Source organism: Geospiza fortis, unplaced genomic scaffold (assembly GCF_000277835.1).
Source record: "Geospiza fortis unplaced genomic scaffold, GeoFor_1.0 scaffold93, whole genome shotgun sequence".
In the NCBI taxonomy this organism is placed as follows: Eukaryota; Metazoa; Chordata; class Aves; order Passeriformes; family Thraupidae; genus Geospiza; species Geospiza fortis.
The window spans coordinates 22,428-23,300 of record NW_005054854.1 but is presented as its reverse complement, the minus strand read 5'-3'; the positions used below and the strand labels follow the sequence as shown (position 1 = coordinate 23,300).

Here is an 873-nt window from a genome sequence, read left to right as displayed (position 1 = left end):
CCCTCCGCCAGCCGGTAGCGCACGCGCGCGTTCTGCCCCCAGTCCGCGTCCGTGGCGCGCACCGTCAGCACCAGCGCGCCCGCCGCGTTGTTCTCCGCCAGCCGCGCGCTGTAGCGCTCCTCCAAGAACAGCGGCGCGTTGTCGTTCACGTCCAGCACCCGCAGCGCCAGCACCGCGCTGCTCTGCAGCGCCGGCGACCCGCCGTCGGCCGCCCGCACCGTCACGTTGTACTCCGACACCTGCTCCCGGTCCAGCTCTCTCGCTGTCACCACACGGTAGTAGTCTTCATAGGACTTCTCCAGCCTGAACGGGACGTCCTTGTCGATCGAGCAGCGCACATGACCGTTGGCCCCCGAGTCCCGGTCCTGCACATGCAAGAGTGCGACAACAGTTCCCGGCTGGGCATCCTCCGAGATGTCTTTAAGAGCCGACCGCACCGAAATCTTGGGCACGTTGTCATTGACGTCTGTCACGGTGATCACCACTTTTGCAGTATCAGAGAGCTCTCCTCCGTCATGTGCCTGAACCTCAAGTTCATGGGAGGAGATTTCCTCGAAATCCAAGTCGTCTTTAACAGTTATTTCTCCTGTCTCAGAGTCGAGGTTAAAATGCTCTGAGGCTCTGTCTGAAATTTTATGTAAGCTGTATTTCACCTGCCCGTTCAGACCCTCATCTGCGTCAGTGGCGGTGACAGTGACGAGGACAGAGCCCACGGGCACGTCCTCGGGCACACGCACCGTGTACTCCGCCTGGCTGAACACGGGCGCGTTGTCGTTCGCGTCCAGCACAGTCACGCGGATCCGAGCCGTGCCCGTCCGTGCCGGATCGCCGCCGTCACTCGCCCTCAGCAGCAGCCCCTGGCACGCCGCCCGC

General features: G+C 63.0%; 1 protein-coding gene across 1 annotated transcript in view; it reads right to left on the bottom strand.

Annotated features, from left to right (window-relative positions):
- Nucleotides 1-873, bottom strand: part of LOC102034981 (protocadherin-16-like) — a 21,315-nt gene that overhangs the window by 8,308 nt on the left and 12,134 nt on the right. Inside the window, exon 8 of the mRNA XM_031065545.1 lies at nt 13-857. Coding sequence (XP_030921405.1) covers nt 13-857 — 845 coding nt within the window. The remainder of the gene's footprint in view (nt 1-12; nt 858-873) is intronic.